Here is a 21,889-nt window from a genome sequence, read left to right as displayed (position 1 = left end):
CAGGACTGTAGTCGAGCTGCCCATATGCACACTCCCTGGATCAGAAATTCAACTCCTGTGCACATACCAGGCAAAACGCACAAGAACATATGCACGCAAATGTTCGTAACAGTTTTATTCATAATAACCCAATTGGAAAACCTCAAGTGCCCAAGTGTAGTAGGATGAATACATAAAATGCAGTTAATTCTTACAACAGAATACTATCCAGCAATGACAAAAATGAACTACTTCTACAGACAAATCTCATAGGTATAATGTTGAGTAACAGAAGCCAGAGGCACAGAGTGCCCACTGTATGATATCCATTTACATAAAAGTAAAAAACAGGGGGTGCTAATCTACAGTGACAGGAATAAAAAAGAGTGATTACTTTTGACAGAGGGCAAATCACCTGTTTGTGGGTCCAAGGGAAGGTTCTAGGCTGCTGGATGTTCTTTGTTGGTATAAGTGGTAGTTAAACTCTTAACCCTATAAAAAGCATCTGCTTCTGGTTGGGATAAATAAAGTCATGAGACCATTATTCACACTCTAATGCCAAGAACAAACTAAGTTCCCAATCAAAGCGTTTCGAAACCATAAGATAGCAGAGAACAAAATAAAGCCTAACTGAATAAAAATATAGAACCAGACAAGCCCTTTCTAGGAAAAGACCCATAGCTGCTTTTATCCCTCAAGGAACAGTGAGAAGAAGAAAGAACTCTACCTTTAAAAAAACACCAATTTTGAAGGCAACTTAAGTCACCGTGAGTCAACAGGCTTGATGAATTCACATCCTGAGGGAGTCTGCACCCACCACTGACTCTTTCTCATGGGCCTTTACCTAGTGTATGAGGGGGTCAACCCAAGGTTGGGTGCAGCACTGAAGAGCTGTCATGCTAAGGAAGAAGTGCCAGAGTGGACTGGGATGTTAAAGCAGAGACAAGACACTGTTTAGGAATCCGTTGTAGGATGGAGGTAAGTGACGGTAGAGGCCTTGGAAATGAGGATAAGTGAATGAATTTCATTTGCTGGTTTAGAGATGGAGGAGACAGAGCCTTGCTGTGGCACTCCTACAGTGGCACTCCTACATCATGTATTTTATTCTGTTATGAGGTTAAAAATTAGATGCATAAAAAAACCCATTATATAATTTTGTCACAATTGTCTAGAAAGAGAACTGCACACAGAAATCACCACAGAGAATCAGAGATGGGTGGAGGCTCTGGATCTAGACTCTTATGCCATCAAAGAACCCAGGGGCTACAAAAAGACACCACAGGAAGATTGGTACCAAATTTAAAAATTAGCCCCAGAGTGTAATACAGAGAAAATTCCAGAAAAATCTTTAGACTCCTGGGGAAGTAGATATGAAGCAACACATTCATGTCCAAGAGTTTGGCTAGGGGCAAAAAAAAAAAAAAAATCAATCCCACAAACTTCAAAGATTAGGTAAAGATTTATGATTATTTTAACAAATCTTACAATAGGTCAGTTTAACCACCTAATCTCAACCATCAATTTAAGTGGATAATATCAGTAAATAAAATAAGTCTTTCCTAACATAACTATAACAATAAAGTTGTAGTAAACAATTTACTGAAGGGACTGGTGGGGAAAGGAGACAAAGATTCAAATCAAGTGCTATTAAATACTTAATGGTCCAGTCCCTATATGAGGATTTCCTTCGTTCTTGCCTCTGAACCTCCAATTTCATGCAGTATGCAGTTGTTACTGGTGGTCTTACAGTTATTACTATTTTATTGAGGCTATACTGAGTTGGGTTTTAGGTTTATGCCTTTGAAAAGTATGCACAATTACACGAAAAAGAAAATACTAGAAGTAGATGATTTATGAGAGAATGTGATCAATATATGTTTGTTGATCTTGAAAATAGCCTAGGAAAGTGAAAAGATAGATTAATTAAAGGATTAAGGCAAACATGAATTTTAATATTCAAAGACATTTATAAGCAAAACACCCTAAGGTATATTTATAGAGCCACTTTAATTAGTCAGTATTCAAAACAGCTTTACACATGAGTCAAGTTTTCAACATACTTTAAATTTGCATCTCTTCTAAGTGAGAGAGTTGGGGTATTGTAGACCAAGCATGGAACCTGGAATCAGAATATGAGGCCTTGAGTCCTCGCTTTGTGGGTTGCAAACTCTGAAAGCAAATCATGCAACCTTCTTCAAATGGAAAATGGAAAACTCTTAAGGGGCTGGCACAAAGATTAAACAATAATGAATGTAAATGTGCTATATAAAATGAAAAGTGATGTATCATTTTCTCAAAGGAGTGAAGCAATGGAAAAGTATGTTCATGAAAATTTGCTTTTATTCAAATAACAGCCTTACCAATAATGTCTGCATATATACTTAAGATAGTACATTTTAACTTACTGATACTGATGCAAAAAAACAAAGAATCCTGGGTTCTCCTTCAGACTATTATCCCCCACATTTGCATTAGCCGTAGAAATTAGATGACTGTCAAATGTATTCAAAAAATTACCTGTCACAGTGATTTCTCAAGGATTACATTAATATACCCATATAATTTCAAGAGAAACTATATCAGAATAGTGACTTTAGGCTGTGAATTCAGAGACCTGCATATCAACTCTGCATCTATCACTTTCTAGGGGCATGATTTTGTAGAATCTAACCATCCTTAAGCTTGGTTTTATTCCATAAAAGTAGAGATGGTCACAGTACTAATACCATAAGCTTCAAAGATTTAAGAGATAGCGGCACCTAATGTACTTAACAGAATGCCTGCCGTGTGGTACACAGCTTATGCATGTTTGCTATGATAGCACTGAAGATGTTGCTTCAGAGCAGATAGAGATCTTCGTTTCTCATTTATGGTCATTCTCATCCTTGAAGAGATATGCAGAACCATATGCCCATAGTGATATAAGCTCACATTATTTAATGGCCAGAAGGGGATTCTGACATCTACTGAACAATCACTTGGAGCCAGAAACCATGACAGACACTATAAATATAAAGATGAACTAGATGTTGACTCTAACTTCAAATATTTCACAAGAATGTAAGACTCTAAGGGTAGGTATTTGTTAACTCTGCCCGTGGAGGTATCTTCAGGATTAAAATAGTGCCTAAAATATTGAATTTCTTTAGTAAATACTTGTGGAATAGTCTTAGTGGTTTTTGTACCATACATATAAGTATCTAGATCCCAAAGTAGAAGACACTTTTAATATATTTAGGATCTCTAATGAAGAGAAACTATAAAGAAAAACAGATTTATCATTACACAGATATAATTAGAATTGGGTTTAAATCCTTTGAAATAATGGTAATTTGTATTTTTTTTACAAAATCAACACACAATGACATTTGGTACTTTGAAAAAAATTTGAGAAATATTCAACACACATAGGAAGCAATTCACCAAATGACTGATAACAGGAGGGAAACCTGATATCATTTTCTTACTGAAGTATTAACACTACTCACTGTCAAATTTATATGACCATAAAATTTTCTTTTAAAGATTTAAAGCACTGCTCACCTGGTCTTCTTCTCCTCCACCTTCTTCATCGTATTTTAAAATATTATCTCTTACATCATCTTCTGGATCAATTAAGAGCTGTTTGGCCTGGCGTTCTTTGTCCCGGCGTTTCATCCATACCACAAACATCAGCACAAGGACTAGGGAGGAAAATAGTAAAAATACATAATATTGTCATTCTTAAAGCCTGACTTATTTAGCCACAGTATTCAGTGATAATAATTTATACTTAGATGGGCTAAATGCTTGTAACGCATCTTTCACTCTACAATCAATTTCTGGCCTCACATTAGGAGAGACAAGACAAAGCAGGCCGAAGCACCGGGTTTAGAGTGCGAAGGCCTGGGCTCCCATCCTTAGTGTCCTGCAAACTCACTGGAGAAGTAGATCATCCTTGTTCTCAGTTTCACCATCCACATACAGGGACAGTTACTTTTTCTATTTTCCTTTTGGCTTGCTAGAGGATAGTTGCCCTTAATAGTAGTTTGTACATTCTAGAGACACAAACAGCAACAAGTTGTTACTTGCTGTGTTATTTAGGTTGGTCAGTCATTATTACACTCCCAAATTCACAGAAAACAGCACTTCTCCAGGAAAACAAAGCTTGCCCAGATGACCTGGTAGTAAACCGGAACTAAGTCAGGAACTGGATCTTGAGGTTTTTGATTCCCAAAGGCTGGTGCGTGTTTCAACTAAGAAGGCGAGGGGATTCGTTTGAACACTGAAATAACATTTGACTTTCCTGTTTTACACTTTGTGCCAGGTCTAGAACCATACATTTTCCAGGGAGTTGATGTTAAAGTCAGCACCAATTCAGTTTCCTTCAAAATGCCAGTTACTTCTTCATTGCCATAATCCATCATACCTGAGTCTTTCTGGATAAGGCTGGCATCTATGCCACATTTCAGCTGAAATGGAAACATATCCCTAAGTGCACATCTAGGAACAAATTCTGTCTAAAATCTGGGAGTATCAGTTTACATCCTGAAGCAAAAGATTTAATGACTCCTGTTGGAGTACATTTTTATTATTGGCCATAAAAGTAAATATCCTCCTTTTAGAGCCAGATAACATGATCTCATTTGCTATTGTTCCAGGGCTAAATCTAGCAAGTGGATTATTAGTATAGCATGCAGGTTACAAATTATAGCCAAAGTAGTCTCCATACAGGAAGTAAAAAATGCTCAGACTTCTATAGTAATTGCTTAGAATAAAGTGATAGAATTCTAAATTACCAGAACACTTGTAAATGGAGAAAACATAAAAGAAATAGCCAACATTTTCAAGAAAGTGATTGGTGCATAGCATGATCGCACAATAAACTAAGTCCTGCTGCTATTTCACAATAAAACAGGGCCCAGGCAATTTATTCTTTTAACCTGCACGCTCAGAAGTGGTTCCTAAAGTACTTTCCAGTGGTTAATTTCTTGCATTCCACTGAACCAAAGATTGCAAAGTACCTTAAAAAGAAGGAATTCCTTAATCTACACTTACTCTAAAGACAATTTATTGAGCTGTGTAATCATTTCTATTATCAAACCTGCTGTATATGAAGTGCAATCTCTCACTCTTTTACACAGCCCTTCAGAAACAAATACCTTGATCTTCACATGACTGGAGCACTGCTGACAGTGCTTTACATGAAGGAAGGTAAAGGAAAGCAATATACTTATTTTCCTAAATCATCAACTACGTGCCATAATTTCATACTCAAATCATAAGAATAGTGCTCAAACTTGGGATTGTGTAATGTTTTTCTATGAAAAGAGTTTACTACAGTTTCCTAAGCAATCAGCATCAGAAAGAGTAAGAGGGCACGGCACGGAAGAGGCATGCTGAGGAGGCTTGTTGCAAACCTCAAGTGCTTGAAACAATGCTCAGGGATTTTTTCATTTGAAAGTGGACTTGGCCGACCATATATGATTGGCAAGGAAATGCTGAGAGGTCAAAGGGTTGTGAGGCTACTTTGCCAGGCAATAGCAACAAGTTTGCCGAACATCCTAGAAGCCAAGAGAACTGAAATCTAAGAGACAATAAAAGTACTCACTAAGCAGGATGATGATGCAGAGCAGGATGGCAATGATGGCACCGGTGCCAAGCCCTGCACCCACAATCCTGTCCACATCTGTGCAGTCCCCGTTGGAGTCACACTGGCAAACCTTCACACGCAAGATGGAAATATTTGATTTGGGAGGATTACCCGAATCTGTGATTATGATGGGAACTTCATAGATACCAGCTTCAAGAAACTTTATCTTTAAATTAAGCTGAGCAAAATCACCTATACGAAAAAGGAAAAAGATAGTTTGACAGGGAATACTTAAAGCTATAAAAAACACACAGCACTGTTCAGAATGTATTTACTACCTCATAGTACACATAAAGTGGATTACAACTATGATGCATTACAAATACTTTTTTTGGCTTTAAAGGCCTTTAATATCTTACTTAAACTTCAAGTAGCTTTTAAAATATGTATAATGAGAAGATTACAGAGCACATAAAAATTAACTTTTCATGTCAGGCTTCAAAATCTCTCAACTGCACATATATTCAAATAATTAACCTGTTCTTACCATTAAGCCGAGTGATGGTCCAATTTTTCTTAATATTCACTGGAGATAAAGGAAGATCAAAAGCGAATGGTCCAGCATTTGGATCAATGTCATAATCAAGTGCTGTAATGTTAATTGAATTGGGGTCTGGAGTTTCGCAAGTCTCTGCCTCTTGAGGTAACACTTGAGGGGCATTGTCATTAATATCAAGTAAATAGATCTGCAGCGTTCCTGTTCCACTCATAGGAGGAATTCCTTAAAAGAGAGAAAAATCACAAACCGATGCTGAACAGTTCTCTCCAATGAACCTCAATTACGGTGAAATTCTGGCTCTTATAACTGTGTAACCTTGGAAAAATATAGCTGCTAAGGCATCTGGGCCGACCATTTCCAAAACAAAGCCACTTCTTGCTTCCCTCCTAGAATGACCCTGAGCTGCCATTGCTGCTCTGCAGATGCTGAGCAAGGTGATGAAGAATGCCCCTGCTATGGAATACCACACCTTCCCTGCCCCTTCTGTTCATTATTCAGGGCTTGCATAGACCATGCTGCTCCAGGCACTGTGAGGAATGTTGGAGATGCAAACACAGGGCTCATAATCCTGTGAACCCTACTCTTTTTATGGAGAACCAAGACATGTGCATGAAAGAACATAATAATGCTTTTTAACACTCCAACACAGCTATGACTTAAGTGAACCAGTCTAAAGACAAGTGATACAGAACCACAGACCTCAATTCAGGAACATCACGCAGAAGAGAAATGGTATTTACTAACCAACTACTTGCTTGAGATCATATTAGGCAGCTCTGTGTACATTCTGTCATTGTAATCCTATGACACAGGTTTAAACAGATGAAGCTAAGTCTGTAAACTGCTCATGGCCACACACTTTTTAAGTGGTGGAGTTGTTACTTAAGATGAGTTGGCCTGACCTCAAACCCATTCTCGTTCCACTATAATAAAATGCTGTCTCCACCACTTCATGTGATAATTTAGTCTGGTGATTTGCTTCTGCTATATTGTAAATATTCACACACACACACACACACACACACACACACACACACATAAAATATTTATGAATATTTTATAAAGAATGCTGTACAATGAAGACCCGAGATTTAAGCGACCTGTCAAAGGTCATGCAACTACGAAGGTACACATACATACACAATCCTGGGGATGGAATAAGGAGAAATCTCTACCAACTTCTATGAGGAATATGATGGTTCTAAGAGCAGGGAGAGTTGAACTGGAGGCGTATAGTGGCTGTTATAACACCACTATGATATTCAACAGTTTGAGGGACTTTTAAATTTATTATCACATTTAATATTTATTATACTTTTATAACAACTATATAGAATACATAAGTAGCGAAACAATTTATCAATAATGAAACTAAGGCATATGGTGAATAAGAGCTTGCCTAATCATTAAGGAACATAGTTGGGGCTCCAAATCTAGCCTTGTCACTTAAAGTAAAGTACACTTTCAAAGCATCACAGCTACATACATTTAACAGGTCACTTCTCTCTCTTATCAAAAGCCCTTTCAATTAGAAAACAATCCTCCTTGGTGAATAAAGAAATCTAGTTGTAACTCACAACCAACATACATACATATAATTTTATGGCTCTTTAGATCTCAACATAATGGTTCAAGATATATTACTTTCAGTTCTACTGCAGAAGAAAACTTTATTTAAGGCAAAAAAAAAAAAAAAAGCATAAAACAGGTACTAATGCTATGCTTTGATGTACAATGGCAAAAGCTATTCCTACAAATTTCCAACACTAAACATTTAAACAGGAGGTCCCATATTGGAAAGGAGATGAAATATTTCTTTGGCCGTCACTACACAGATTTTCTACAGCTAGTAATCTCATTAAATTTTAGTATAAGTATTTAGAAAAGTTCATTGATATTATTATCAAAAGTACTGATATATAATATTTTTATAATGCAAAATATTTTGCATTTGAAAATTGCAAACATCAAATTCAACCACCAAATTGAAGCCTGCTACTTTTTTATTAAATGCCAACATTCATATTCATAAACATGAAAATATGTTAAAATATTTAAAATCATTAATATGTGGTTCAGTTTTGAAACTATTAATATACAATAGGAATACTTATTTGAGTGGTTAGTTTGTGTCAGCCACTGTTTCAAATGTTTTAAAAGTCATTGTATCTCAGTTAAAACACTGTGAATTAGGCACTGACACCTATCTCTATTTAACAACAACAAAAATGGAAACAGATATATTTAAAATCTCATGCCAATCCCACAGATTCAAAGTGGGAAAGCTGGAGTATGCACCTGGGGGTTCTGTAGAATTCCAGAGCTTGAAGTCTGAAACACACATCATACTGAGAGCTAACAAAACAGTATAAACCCCTTGCCAAGTTTATATAAGTCCCCTTTATATTTTATATCTGAAAAACGTCCTTATCTATTAATCTTAACCAATTAGAAACCAGCCAGAAACTCAGAAAGGAAAAAAAGAAGATGCCACGTATATGTTCCAAAACCCACACCCTGAAGCTCACCACTCACTTATCTCAATTTATGCACAAAACTAAGTTTCCTAGCCCATGGCAAACAGAAGCAGAGAATTATAAAAAGGAAGACTGATAGAGATGGATATATGAATGGCAGCAAACAGACTGACTAGAAGACATATAAAAACATCCACTCAAAAAACCTAGTGTCTAGGGCTACCTAGATGGACTCAAGGCATCAACATGTTGCAAGACAATAAGATAACAAAGGTATGTCTACACGAATGGTGGATGGATGCCGAGAACAATCAATGCAATGACAGTGAAGGATGTTCCAGAACACCTGTCAGAAATCATAAACAAAAGCTGGACCTCGGAGTTGTGAAAGTCAGTTTTCCAGGCAATTAATTGAGTTTTGTAGAAAACTTTAATTCCTGAGCATGCATAATGAGGATCTACTGTTTTTAATCAACTTACGAGAAAAAACAGTGTACATACCATTGTCAGAAGCAAGGAAAGTAGCATTATATATATTGTTTTTCACATTTGGTGATTCTCGGTCCAAAATAGCAATTGTAGTTATTTGTCCATTCACAGGATCTATTTTTAGCCAATTGGCAGGATCAGATAATTTAGTGTATCTATAAAATAAAAGTGAAGTTAAATTTTTTTGAAAGAAAACTTTAAAAAAGCATTATTTTATAGGTTTAGTTCCATATCCAATTGGCTCATTAACTTGCATTTCTGTAGATGATGGCTGGAAATTTCCACTTTCACATGAAAAAGCATTTTTGTGACAGTGGTTTTGGGAGGCACATAAGGTTTTGTTCAGTCAGGTATGTGGGGAACATTCTACAGGTATCTAAGGTACAAGACTAGGAGCATAGTCTCCCTGATGTGGGCTAAGGCAGATTGGAAATATCTCATTTTAGGTTCTTGTTCACTTCAACGGATACCAATGGTACAGATAAAACAGCCTGAATATAACTTCTGGATAAGCAGTAGTCCCAATGTATAGGAGTTAAGAGAAAGTATAATAGCAATTGAATATTGTATCACAGAACACTGCTAAAATGTTTTAACACCTTTTCATGACCGATGAAGTCACACTGGAGAGAGCAGCATACTCCCATTCCCACTTGCATCTTCCACACTGGGCCAAGCCTCAGATCGACACCTTTGCAAAGAAAGTCCTACAGTCTTGAGTCTAAATTGGCAGATTTATCGGCTTAAATTCCTTTTTAAAATTTGGGGTGAGGATTAACTTTGAGAGATTAGATAACTAAATGGATTGGAAAAGGTATGCTATGTTTGAAGAGGTAAAAGTTGTACGTCTACACATCTATGAACTGGCTATTAATAGCTATCTTGATTTCAATGAATAGAGAAATGGAGAACATTTAACATTTAACAAACGATAACATATGAAGTTATCTTTTAGCAGCAGTTCTGTAAGAAGTTTCATAAAATATAAGTTAATTTTAAAAATGATCATCTCCAGCTTTGGAGAACAGTCATAATGGGGTATGTTCTGCCAAACAACCGCTCCCTCATCAAGAAGGATAAATTAGATTTTGCTGAGTCTGGAAATCTTTATAGATTGGTTTTATAAGTCCAATAACTACTGCACAGGTAAGGGATGAAAATAATTAGCTCTTAGATCCTGGTTTTGGCATGAGCTTTCCTTCCTTCATGATGCATAGCGGAGAGATAAATGTTATACACTCTGAAAGTTCCCCCATTTACTCCCTGTGGAACCTTTTTGTGATATTTGGCATACAGGTACAGGCTAAATAATTTTTAAGTATTTTCTAAAGTGAAAATGGCAGATACAAAGGAGGAGAGATAAATGTTATATGCCTCTGAAAGTTCCCCCATTTACTTCCTGTGCAACCTTTTTGTGATGCCTGGCATAAAGGCACAGGCTAAATAATTTTTAAGTATGTTCTAAAGTAAAAATGGCAGATACAAAGAAGCAAGAACAGCTTTTCCTTCAAATAATAAATCCATTTTAATATATAGATATCTATTTATATCTAATATAGTCATCGACTTACTGAGAAGAAAATTCAGATAATTTTAAATTATCTTTTAATAAGTACTTTTGATTCCAGTGAAAATTTCTTACTCAAATAGTGAATTAGATAAATTTTATGCACAGCATAGAACATAAGTAAGCTACGAAAACACTACAAACAGCATTTCATACCTAATATTTTGCTGCATATATCGATCTGGGTCCTGAGCAGTGAATGTTGTCAACATGGTACCGGCATGAAGCCCCTCTTCTTGGCGAATGATCTTAGGATTTGGGGCAAAATAAGGGTTTTCATTTACATCAATAACTGTAACAGACACGGTTGCTGTTGACTGAGGTGGGTGCTGAATTCCCTTGGCTAATGGCACTTGATTTTCTGCAGCTACAGTAAGGACAAACATCCTGTTTGTTTCAAAGTCGATTGGCTGAAAAATAAAAGGGAAGCCAGTTTTTACAGGAAATAAGAACGTCCGCATGACGTAGTTTATTCTTCTACCAACTCCGTTTCCAAAAAATAAATTTTTTCATTCACTACACGATAAGGTTCCTCTCAAGTTTCTGGAAAACATGCATTATTATGGTCACTTATCAAAATATTTATCCCAATTTAACTTAATTATAAATTTTGAGCACTTAAAATATTTACGCTCACAAAACAATGCACATCATGATAACTGCACAGATTTATTTATTTAGGTACATCTAAAAAAACTTGATTATTCTTAAGAATAGCACTGTTCACCTAAAATACTAAATAACTTAAAGTCAAGTGAGAACAATGATAGTCTAACTGTATACTCTCAAACATTAGCACAAAGATCACGATCACTACTCATCCTGGAAAGCTTTCACCAGTCCATGATGAATTGAAGAAAACAAACCAAAAATCAGAAAAGGTAATTATTAAATAAAGCTAAACTTATTTAAAAGTTTCTTTCATAATTTGAAGTACACATTTTGCAGTACAAACATGTATACATAATAAAAAACACAGCTTTTAAAAATAATACTGTTGGTAGGTGGAAGAGATTTTTCTTTTCCTCTTAGCAAACTAAAACTCTGCCATCTTACAGAATATTTCTGGGTATTTTACTGGTCTGTAAAACCCCCAAATTTAAGAACAACACTCTAGATAAATGCAATGCGCAAATAACGCTTTATGTAAATATTAACTTCCAAAGTTCACCGAATCGTGCTGTAACTAGAAATGTTACCAGTAGTCAAGCAACTAGACTGGACATTCAATCTTAATTTCCCTTGATTACCTGCTAACGGAGGTGCAAATAAGCATTACTGTGCAGTAATAACAGGAAAAACAAGAGCATTAGGATCTCTTAGGCTCATAATTGGTAGACTAAGAATGATCAAGAGGTGAAGCTCATGAGAAAGCCTCATCAGCAGCAGAAACTGCACTAGTTTTCCTACCCTAGACCACCTTTTAAAATCGTCAAACAAACCATTTTTTCTATCTAAAATGTCCAATTCAACATTTCTTTCTCTAGTATTTTAAACAAGACAGAAAAAAAAGTCAGAAAGTAAGACTGTAATATTTAGAGTGATTTTACTAGCCACATGAAACATTCCCCTGAGGTAACATTTATTTATGCTAAGGGGTATATGCATAGTTCAAAGTCTTTTAATGTGTATGAAGCTCATTTATCTCTCACAACATTATGACTAACATACTGTTATCAGCCCCTTTCTGCATGAGAAACCTGGAATTTATAGCAGTTAAATAGCTGGCCCTGATCACTCAGCTATCAGGAGCAGAGCTAGCTAGAACTCTTAACACAGACAGCGGACTCGGGTTGGTGCTTCTGATCACTACATTCCTTCTGAGAGTTTCCACTCCTATTCCATTCTACTCACGCATCTACATAATTCTTGGCAACTGGCATTTTAGCGCATCTTTCTATGTAAGGTCAACAGTTGGGTTCAGGTACAAATCAAGAGTGTTTAGATGGGAGGCAAAGAAGTAAATCTCTTTACTGGGTGGCTAAAAAGAAGGAATATTCACTTTAAAGGGCTTTTCTATTATAGCTACGCACATATTATACCTGAAGAACATCCCCTTTCCTTCTAGCATTCAATTGTTTTGTTTGGTTCTTTTTTCACAATAAGATCAGAAGAACCAATTTCTTAATGTCTCGGAAACAGCATTTAAAAACAGTCATGTAAATGCAAGACCTTTCTAAAATGCAGGCTTTCTTCTTGCCTACTCATTCCATTTTACTCCTATGGTTTTTCTGGTTTGTTCACTACCTGAAAATATTCTAATAGCTATAGACATGAAGATAGCAGGTGTGTGGCATCATTCTTAACAGCTATCAATGGTGATCAAAACTTCAGAAGGTGATTATCACTAACATATCAAGTATAGTGACAGTTAATGTTGTTCAGCCCAGTCCTATCCTCAGATTGGTAAAAAACTGTCCAAATTGATTAAAAAAGAATCATATCCGGTGATGATGTGAGAGTACAGATGTTGGCCTCAGCCTCAGCATAAATTAAACAGTAAGACATAGTCTCCCAAATATATATCAAATCCACATCTGGATATGGCTGAATGAAAAAGGTCCTAAGTTTCCATAGTAAAACAGTGGGGTGGGGGACATACCTAGGTCCTTACTAAGCCCCAGTCGGAGAGATCAGTGGCCTGAGGAACACTTACTTTGACCACGGTGACTAATCCGTCGTTGCTGTTTGGGTCGGTCTGGATGGCAAACCGTCCTGTAGGGTCTCCGCCACTGATTCTGTACACTGCATTCCAGGCTGGTGTATGGGGTTGATCCTTATCGGTCACAGTCAGATTGGCTACTATGATGTCTACCCTGTTCTCAGGGACTTCACCATAAAACTGTGAGAAGGCAAGCCTCAGTCAGAGAAGCAGCGTGGAACACTGAAGGACAACTTGTCTTGATGACCACACCGCCCAATTTTACTGCCCCATTAAATCTTTATTGTCTACACTAAATGAGGAGATTGATAATCCAGGTAATCAAAGCTTTTATGTCCGACTTTAAAAATATTGTAACATTTTTCAGTAGTCCACGTTTTTTCCAAATTACCTTACAGTTTCATTAATATTAAAATCAGCATCCATTTGTGAATCTCTGGGTGATTACAGTGGGGTGGGGGAAAGAACTGGTCTGTGCAAAATGATTTTACCCCAGATATGGATAATTATATGCTATGCTGACAAAGTAGCATAAAACAGTCATGCATTTAATGCACCTGAAAATATTTACAAGCATTTTGTTATAACGGCACAGTCTTTTTCGGACGTGTTTTCCAGGCAGCTTATTTTAACAACTTTAACAGTGGACTTGGAGACTATGAAGAAAATTACTTGGATGCCTTATGTAAGGCCCTCATGACAGAAACGTCCAAGTTAGCAGCCATGCTACTATTAGGTGAAGCAAGTTCCACCTCTATTTAACACATTTATTATTCATGACAAACCTTCTCAGTAATAAACTACAGACCCAAAGCTGTATGAGTGACAGGCTGTACTCACCGTCATGGCAGTAAACTCTGGAGGATTGTCATTGACATCTGTCACTGTGATGATGGCCGTGGCTGTGTTTGAAAGGCCATATGTGGGATTGCCTTCCATGTCTGTGGCTTGAATGATTAACGTATACTGTTGCACTTTCTAAAAAGACATAAAGATAACTTAAATGAAACTAATTCCTCAAGAAGACATAACAGTTCTTCTGTAAATGGCTCTTTATAATTCAAGAAGAGTATAGCATCATTCATTCTGATTAACATGACTTAAAATATCCCAAGTGGAGTTTACTTTAACTTATGAAGCACAGGTCTGGTCCTTGTCTAGAGAGATTTAACTGTGTATATTCACCTCTCTGGCAGAAAGGAATGCACTGCAGATGTGTGAAATTCACAGCTAAGCTGAAACCTCCATCTGGTTCCAACTTTTGCCTTTCTTCACTTCATGAGATTGTGATCAAGCATTCATTTGGTTCGTATTTACTTTCTTGTATGTTAATTTCTACCCAGTTTAGGATACTAAAGACAATGAAAAATCTCAAGAGAGGGAGAAGAACACATATACAATTCACAAAGTATAGAAGCTTTCCTTTCATATATTCTTACATATATTCTATTGTAACAGGGTAGATGCAACATTTCCTCTTAAATTTCATTACTACGTATGATGCAAAACTATATAGAAGAGATATACGGTATTTATTTATTTATTTTTTGAGACAGAGTCTTGCTCTGTAGCCAGGCACCAGGCGGGAGTGCAGTGGTGCAATCTTGGTTCACTGCAACCTCTGCTTCCCGGGTTCAAGCAATTCTCCTGCCTCAGCCTCCCGAGTAGCTGGGACTACAGGCATGCGCCACCATGCCCAGCTAATTTTTGTATTTTAGTAAAGATGGGGTTTCACCATGTTGGCCAGGTTGGTCTCAATCTCTTGACCTTGTGATCCACCCACCTTGGCCTCCCAAAGTGCTGGGATTACAGGCGTGAGCCACCACGCCTGGCACGATATACAGTATTCTTAAACAAAATAAAAACTTTAAGGGTTTATGTTTATTTCCATGGTCTTAAAGCATGGCATATATTTAACAATTGCATATTCAATGAATTAAGATTTCAGTATAACACTCATTGTGTCTACTGCTTTGACCTATAATGGATATAAATATTGATACATTTACACATACATGATTATTATTAGACAGGCATCTACTACTTTCAAATTCCAGGCTGACTGTTTTAAAAGAGAGCTAAATTAACTTGTAATATAGCTAAGAGAAAATGCTGAGATTGAGAAGTCAAGCATTTGCTGACAAAGTTTTATATTAGGAAAACCTAACCGCAAACAGTATCTAAAATCATTTGGAATCTCTGTGGAAATTGGCACAGATAGATCAAAAATAGTGATCATTTTCATAAATGTTAACATTCTTGAACAACAACATTCACTACATACAAAAATAAACTGTCACTGCAAAGTGAAGCTTTCCCTGATTCTAAATATAGCTAACATTATGAATGGCCATTCTTAGGGGATTTCTGGAGCTTAGATAGAACAGACACAAATTGTAGCTTTTGATTTAGTTGTCAGAGGGAGGGGCAAAGAAAAGAAAGGAGCAGGAGGGAAAGCCAAACCACCCACATTAGATTCTAAGTCTCTGTCTGTCCACCCAAATGCCAATCTCAAGCAGTTATTTATTTCAGTTATTTTTTGTCTTCCCAAAAGAGAAAATGTCACACTTTTTTGAATTAAAAACACACATATACACAAAGAAATAGTGTTGGTTGAGTCATTTAATTTTTCCTAACCCACACTACCTCACTATAATGTTAACATAGGCTATAATACTTCTTCAATTGGTTTCTTCCCCAATTAAAAATGTCACTTCAGCTTAATACTTTCATGGTTGGTGAGAGAATTTTGCAGGGCATTCAGTTCAGTCTCCCAGCTGAAAATCATGAAAATAAAAACTTTTATGACTTTTGAAATGTCAGTTTTGTTAGGTGCTATTTGCAGAAACAGATGAACATTCCCAAAAAGGGAGAAAGAAAGGAAGCTTAATTTTTAAGAAGTTAACTCACACGGATATTACGTGAAGGTACAGTTCTTTCCTAATGTCTATTCTACAAAAATCTTTACAATTATGTAAGCGTAATATATCCAATTGTCCACTGATCTGCAATATTGGAATTAGTAGCTAATACTTGAAATTTCTTATTGCTGCAAGCCAGTCTGGAAATTTTAAGTTACAAAAGGACATTTCTTATTTCTAAAGTACAATATCTCTTCAAATGAAAAAAAAAAAAAAACCACTTGGTAAATAAGGTCTTCTCCATTTTAAAATGCCTGATTGGTAAAACATTCTTATATTTAGTAAGTAAGCCTTGACAACCTATGCTTTAGACCAATGAACTGCCTAATTTGGTCACTGGGCATCTGAGTCTGAATGACTGATATTTAGATTCCATAAGAATTGGACTTTCTACCCTCAAAGCTAATCAAGGGGATTCTGCTTGAAAACTTCTCCTCCCTTCCTGCTCTATACTGAATAAAATCCAAAGTCATCTGCTTGCTGTCAATCCTTACCTCTCTGAAACTCACCTATTTTACGAAAGTGATCCCTCCCATTCGCTGACCCGACGCCTGGAGCTGTTTTGCATTTATCTTCAAATGCCCTGTCACGATCCTATGTCATTTCATTTGGCATTGCCCTCTACCTAGACCAGTGGATGTTACCCAGAGTGAGCATTTTTGGTTGTCACAACTAAGGAGTGCTACCGGCATCTAATGTGTACAGACCAAGGATGCTGCTAAACATCCTATGATGCACAAGACTATGTCATAAGAAAGAATTATCCATGTAAAAATGTCATAGTGTCAGCCGGGTGTGGTGGCTCACGCCTGTAATCCCAGCACTTTGGGAGGCCGAGGCGGGTGGATCATCTGAGGTCATAAGTTCGAGACCAGCCTGGCTAACATGGTGAAAGTCCCATTTCTACTAAAAATACAAAAAATTAGCCAGGAGTGGTGGCACATGCCTGTAATCCCAGCTACTCGGGAGGCTGAGGCAGGAGAATCATTTGAACCCGGGAGGCGGAGGTTGGCAGTGAATCGAGATCATGCCATTGCACTCCAGCTTGGGCAACAAGAGCAAAACTCCATCTCAAAAACAAAAAAAAAAAAAAGAAAAGATCTAGTGTCCTGGTTGAGAAACCCTTGCCTAGAATACCATTCCCTTCATTCTGAGCCTGGCAAACATGTGGCTTAAAAGTCACTGTGGAGATGACTTCTGAAAGTCCTTTAGAAAGGGCTGCTGGTGTCCTCACGACAGCGCCCTCACAACACACCCCATCACCGTTGATAGTTTATAGGGCTGTTATCATTCGTATGTCTGTATTTGCCTGCCTTACTGTGCATGTGTGTGCATGCAGGCAGACACGCAGGAAGACACACACAAACACACACACACACACACACACACACACACACACACACACGTGTTCCAAAAGCCCTTGCTTTGTTGATGCTCCTATCACTGGCATATGGCATAGGGCCTGACTCAGAGTAATAGTTCTACAAATGCTTCTGATTTGGTGGATGGATGGGTGAATGCATAAGAAACTTTGGGCCTTGCATGATCTTATCTCAGGTAAAGAAAAAAACCCATCTTTATATTCACATGGATAGCTATAATTTATTTATTTATTTATTACGCTATTTATGGGGGCATAAACTAGCTCAACTTTTCCCAAAACCACAGTGATTCATATACAATATTCTCAATTCCACCATTTCCTCATACCATGAGTCAGTTCCTACTTATCTTGACATTCATTTCCCTTGTTAAAGCTTAATTTATTGTAAAAGTCCCATAAATAGAAACCTAGCATCACTTATCATAAATATGACAGTAAAAAACACAATGAAATTATTAGATTCTGGCAGTCTCTACTTGATGAAGTAGCATCTCAAAGGCTGTGTTCACTTGCTGTCCTAGAGGCTTATCTGCATTTACCAATTAAAATCTTATGCACACCCAGCACCCTTTTGGAACACTGAACAAGAGTGATATTAGTGAATGAGGAGGTAAGAACATTCAGTCATTCATACAGCAGATATTTGATGAATGTCTTCTAAATGCCAGGCAATGGAGTATTTACTTGGATAAAACAGTGACCAAAATGAGATATGGCCTTGCTTTCACTAAGTGATGGAGGCAGACAGTAACAGACCACAAGACCATATTAGAGGCACAAAATGCATGAGTGCAATTCTAGAAAGGGTACGAAGAAGTAATATGAAGAACCTTCAATAGTGCATACTATTAGGTTGTTGCAAAAGTAATTACTATAAGGACATGTGCACACAAATGTTCATTGCAGCACTGTTTACAATAGCAAAGACCTGGAACCAACCCAAATGCCCATCGACGATAGACTGGATAGGGAAAATGTGGCACATATACACCATGGAATATTATGCAGCTATCAAAAACGATGAGTTTGGGTCCTTTGTAGGGACATGGATGAACCTGGAAACCATCATTCTCAGCAAAGTGACAGAAGAGCAGAAGATCAAACACCGCATGTTCTCACTCATAGGCGGGTGTTGAACAATGAGAACACATGGACACAGGGAGGGGAGCACTACACACTGGGGTCAGTTGTGGGGAAATAGGGGAGGGATGGTGGAGGGTGGGGAGCTGGGGAGAGATAGCAGGGGGAGAGATGCCAGATGTAGGTGATGGGGAGGAAGGCAGCAAATCACACTGCCACGTGTGTACCTATGCAACAATTTCGCATGTTCTTCACATGTACCCCAAAACCTAAAATGCAATAAAATAAATAAATGGGGAAAAAAAAATGACAAAAACCACAATTACTTTTGCACCAACCTAATAGTTTTCAAACCTGGAGGGTGGAACAAATCCATAAGGCATTTTTTTTGTTTGTTTGTTTTTTGGTAAAAAGAGAAGAACTTGATGACTAAACAGATTGTGGGGTGAGAGCCAACCAGGCATGGTAAAGGCAATTAAACTATAACCTTGGGAGACTTGGGATAAGATCCTGGTCACGTGAAATAGGAAATTCATCATAAATCACAGATTTCAGGAGATGACAGGTTTGCCTCTAGATAAACTGGGCTGGGGACAGACAGCTGAATAATAATGTCACTGAAACGCAGGAGGAAGTGTAGATTTGTGACTCTGTTCAAATTCTTAACTGCTATGCCCCCAGTCCCCTTATCTGTGAAATGGAACTGAAAGCACAATCTACCTTATAAATGTGTAGTCTAACTTTTTTTTTTTTGTATACTTACTATAATGCTGGCACTGTTCCAAGGGCCTTGATTTAAAAAAAAAAAAAAAAAAAAGAAGAAGCTACTTTTATTGAGTTTGACACTATGTCCCTGGTACAGTGCTATGCCTCATTTAGTCCTCACAATAACCCGATGAAGCAGATGGAGTTTTGAATCCCCATTTTACAGATGAGGAAACAGGTTTAGGAAGGTAAGGAAACCTGCTATGGACACCTAGCCATAAGAGGCAGAGACTAGTCAGGCACGGTGGCTCACGTCTGTAATCCCAGCACTTGGGAGGCTGAGGCGGACGGATCACCTGAGGTCGGGAGTTCAAGACTAACCTGACCAACATGGAGAAACCCCATCTCAACTAAAAATACAAAAGTAGCTGGGAGTGCTGGCACATGCCTGTAATCCCAGCTGTTCCGGGGGCTGAGGCAGGATAATTGCTTGAACCTGGGAGGCAGAGGTTGTAGTGAGCTGAGATGGCACTATTGCACTTCAGCCTGGGCAACAAGAATGAAACTCTGTCTCAAAAAAAAAAAAAAAAAAAAAGAAGAAGACACTAGACCTGAACTCAGGTCTAAGTCAAGAATCTGTACCATTAATCAATCCACTATGTGAGTGCCCTCTAAGGCTGTCAGAGTACTGCGCATGTGTAGCATGTGCACAGGTCAAGTGCGGGAAAGGGCTTCAAGTGGATAAGGAAGGAGTGGAGGTATTTTTTATATGTTTGCTTTTGAGACAGAGTCTCACTCTGTCACACAGGCTGGACTGCAGCGGTGCAATTACGGCTCACTGAAGCCTTGACCATCCAGACTCCGGTGATAGGTGATCCTCCCACCTCAGCCTCCTGAGTAGCAGGGATTACAGGCATACACCACCACACTTAGCTAATATTTTATATTTTTAGTAGAGATGGGGTTTCACCATGTTGCCGAGGCTGGTCTCAAACTCCTGGGCTCAAGTGATCTGCCTGCCTTGAGTACAGGCTGCCCCTTAGAGAAGACTGGTGTAGAACTCAGGGAAAGTAGAGTAAATTAAACATTTCTTTAAGGTTCATGTACAGGGTAGAGACAAGGAACATCTGCCCCAGTGGATGCTGAGAATGGGAATCTAGAAATACTTTCTATGTAATATAGTCTATATAGAGGTACACAGACACTACTGTGGGTGTTCAGAGAAGGGATTGAGAACTGGCTCTCAGAGGGTATTAGTCTGTTATGTAGGAAAAGAATATTTAGGCAGAGGAAACAGGAACAGAAGAATAGGAAACTTCCCATTTTCATAAGGACTGTGTGTGCTTCAATTAGTGGTTGGCCATCATTTGTATGTGAAAGGCAGGAATTCTCGTGGGTTAGGTTAAAGATGGTTTTGGGGCCAAGGTCACAAAGGATCTGGAATGCCCTATTCAAAAGATCTGACTTCATCCTATAAGGCTTGGAGAGCTATGTTACCACTGTGGAGACCCAGTATGTTTGCAGATTATGAAGAAACCTGTAGAGAAAGGAAGACTCAAAACACAGCCGAAGACAAGAGAATACCTCTTTAGGATGCAACTAGGAGTTGAAGGCACAAACAGAAAGATTAGGCTTGGAAAAGAGGAAGTATTTCTTTCATCTCATGAAGTGGAGTATAGGTGATAGATAGTGCTCAACCAGGAGATGCTGCTGCTGCCATTTATGATGGCGATGGGGAAAACCACAGCTCAGATTTATTGGGCACTGTGCTGAAGTCTTTTTTAAATGCTTTTTAGTTTTTTAATATTCATACATTTTTTTGAGACAGGGTGATATGGTTTGGCTCTGTGTCCCCACTCAAATCTCACCTTGACTTGTAATCCTCATAATCCCCATGTGTCAAGGTTGAAACTGGGTGGCGGTGACTGAATCATGGGCGCAGTTTCTCCCATGCTCTTCTCATGATAATGAGTGAGTCTCACGAGATCTGATGGTTTTATAAGTATCTGGCATTTCCCCTGGTTGTACTTTTCATTTCTCTCCTTCCACCCTGTGAAGAAGTGCCTTCTGCCATGATTGTGGACTTCCTGAGGCCTCTCCAGCCATGCAGAACTGTGAGTCAATTAAATCTCTTTTCTTTATAAATTATCCAGTCTCGGGTATTTCTTCATAGCGGTGTGAGAACGGACTAATACACAAGGCCTCACTCTGTCACTCAGGCTGCAGTGCAGTGGTGCAATCATGGCTCCCTGCAGCCTTGACCTCCCAGGCTCACGTGATTCTCCCACTCAGCCTCCCAAGTGGCTGGGGCTACAGGTACACACCACCATGCCCAGCTAATTTTTGTGTTTTTTGTAGAGATGGGGTTTCGCTATGTTGTCCAGGCAGATCTTGAACTACTGAGCTCAAGTCATCTACCCACTTTGACCTACCAAAGTGCTGTGATTACAGACATGAGCCTGGCCTGAATGCTTTGTGTCATGTTAGACAATCC

At 38.1% G+C, this 21,889-nt stretch overlaps 1 protein-coding gene across 2 annotated transcripts in view; it reads right to left on the bottom strand.

Annotated features, from left to right (window-relative positions):
- Window positions 1-21,889, bottom strand: part of CDH2 (cadherin 2) — a 234,111-nt gene that overhangs the window by 27,722 nt on the left and 184,500 nt on the right. For both annotated transcript variants that reach the window (XM_017498094.2, XM_017498103.2), the window contains 7 exons: window positions 14,146-14,283; window positions 13,300-13,485; window positions 10,800-11,053; window positions 9,089-9,231; window positions 6,099-6,332; window positions 5,570-5,803; window positions 3,523-3,662 (listed from right to left, as the gene is read on the bottom strand). In XM_017498094.2, the coding sequence (XP_017353583.1) occupies window positions 3,523-3,662; window positions 5,570-5,803; window positions 6,099-6,332; window positions 9,089-9,231; window positions 10,800-11,053; window positions 13,300-13,485; window positions 14,146-14,283 (1,329 nt within the window). The remainder of the gene's footprint in view (window positions 1-3,522; window positions 3,663-5,569; window positions 5,804-6,098; window positions 6,333-9,088; window positions 9,232-10,799; window positions 11,054-13,299; window positions 13,486-14,145; window positions 14,284-21,889) is intronic.

The sequence above is a fragment of the Cebus imitator genome, unplaced genomic scaffold (assembly GCF_001604975.1).
Source record: "Cebus imitator isolate Cc_AM_T3 unplaced genomic scaffold, Cebus_imitator-1.0 Scaffold12, whole genome shotgun sequence".
Classification (NCBI taxonomy): Eukaryota; Metazoa; Chordata; class Mammalia; order Primates; family Cebidae; genus Cebus; species Cebus imitator.
The sequence above is the reverse complement of the archived record's forward strand: the minus strand, read 5'-3'. Positions and strand labels throughout refer to the sequence as shown.